Consider the following 1,917-nt stretch of genomic DNA (forward strand, 5'->3'; position numbering starts at 1 on the left):
TCAGAGGTAGCGAATCGATAGGTTCTAGGATGAAAAGAGAGAAATGCTAGGGGAGAGAGATTGAAGAATTGGATTGGTCCGATCTTATCTGGTTGTCTGCACTAGTGGCCTGCTCTGTGCAATCTGCTCTGGTTTCTATCTACTAGCTATTCTACTACTATAACGTGCGGGATCAGTAAGCTGGCCGGAACAGTAAGCTGGCCGCCCCACCAAACTTAACGCGACGCTCTACACAACAACCACAATGCCGCGACAACAACGTTCTATACAGACTTCTCGTGAAGGTAGAATAAGTCTTGCTATGGCGTCCTATCATAATAATCCAAAACAATCTATCTACTCTCTCGCGAAAGCGTACGACGTGCCAAAATCGACGCTCCAGACACGCCTCCGCGGTATTCAGCCACGATCAGAGGTTCCGTCTACTAGGCGTAAGCTATCACCTGTTGAGGAGCAGTCTCTTATTTAGTGGATTCTAGAGCTAGACCGACGAGGCTTTCTACCCTATATTATTGACGTGCGACGAATGGCAGACGCGTTACTCGCTGCGCGTGGCTAAGATCCACCTTCACAACCTATAGGCAAGAAATGGGTGTCACGCTTTATCTAGAGCCAGCTAGAGCTTCAGACAAAGTGGAGTAGGCGACTTAATAGCTAGCGTGCCTCCTGCGAGGATCCTGTCGCAATCGCAGCCTGGTTTAAGCTAGTAGAGGAGACGCGCTAGGCGTACGGTATTCTAGATCAAGACATCTACAACTTTAATGAGACTGGCTTCGCGATGGGCGTCGCTAGCACGTCTAAGGTAGTTACTAGCTCTGACAGAGTTGGTCGCGCAGTTATCGTACAGCCAGGCAATCGCGAGTAGGTGATAGCTATCGAGTGTATTAATGCATCTAGCTGGTGTCTTCCACCCTTCGTGATTCTATCTGGTAAGGTCCACTAGGATATTTGGTATCGTAACCTTCTACTAGACTGGACTATCGGCGTCTCAGACAACGGCTGGACGATAGACGAGCTAGGTATAGAGTGGGTGAAGCACTTCAACTAGTATATAGCCGCTCGTACGGCTGGAGTCTATCGTCTTCTTATTCTAGACGGCTATAGTAGCCACGCTACGCTAGAGTTCGACCAGTACTGCACAGAGAATAAGATTATTACTCTCTGTATGCCGCCTCACACGTCGCACCTCCTCTAGCCTCTAGACGTAAGCTGCTACTCCCTTCTTAAGCGCGCGTACGGACGCGAGGTCGAGGAGCTCGCCCGCCATGGCGTCTACTATATTGATAAAATAGACTTTCTTACAGCCTATGCACGGATCCGGCCGACTATATTTACGCAGTAGAATATCTAGGCAGGCTTCTAGGCGACAGGTCTTATCCCTTCTTGTCCAGATCGCATCCTATCGTCGCTAACTGTCGTCCGAACACCGTCTCTATCATAGACTACTGTAGATAACAACATTGTAGCGTAGACAGTAGCGCAGATAGAGACACCACATACAGTAGCAGAGGTTCAGCAGTAGCTACGCTATCTTCAAGAGTAACTACAGCGGCAGCCAGAGAGTCTAATAAGCGTCGCGATACGCCAGCTCGCGAAAAGCGCTCAGCTTGCGATGTAATTAGCAACAATACTTATAGAGGAGAATAAGAAGCTACGTATAGAAAACTAACGTCAACGATAGAAGCAGAGTTAGCAGCGTTAATATATAGCTTCTAGTAGAGTCCTCTAGGTGTAGTAGGCTCAGCAGCTTACTATAGAGGCAGAAAGGGTGGTTATGGAGGCTAGCTAGAGCCAGGCGGGTGAGAGACGCCAGCGCGCGCCGCCAACGTGCACGAAGTGCCACACTCAAGGTCATAAACGGACTTAATGTAGACTAGAACAGACTATCTTAGAATAAAATATAATTATATTATCTCT

General features: G+C 48.3%; 1 protein-coding gene across 1 annotated transcript; it reads left to right on the forward strand.

Moving 5' to 3' along the window:
* The first annotated feature begins 435 nt into the window (after positions 1 to 435).
* On the forward strand, positions 436 to 1,917 carry COCSADRAFT_42016 (uncharacterized protein). The gene is made up of 3 exons (XM_007707816.1): positions 436 to 802; positions 1,196 to 1,338; positions 1,792 to 1,917. The coding sequence occupies exons 1-3, from the start codon at positions 779 to 781 to the stop codon at positions 1,865 to 1,867; spliced, it is 243 nt and encodes an 80-aa protein (XP_007706006.1). The 5' UTR covers positions 436 to 778; the 3' UTR covers positions 1,868 to 1,917.

This window comes from Bipolaris sorokiniana, assembly GCF_000338995.1.
Source record: "Bipolaris sorokiniana ND90Pr unplaced genomic scaffold COCSAscaffold_22, whole genome shotgun sequence".
Lineage (NCBI taxonomy): Eukaryota > Fungi > Ascomycota > Dothideomycetes > Pleosporales > Pleosporaceae > Bipolaris > Bipolaris sorokiniana.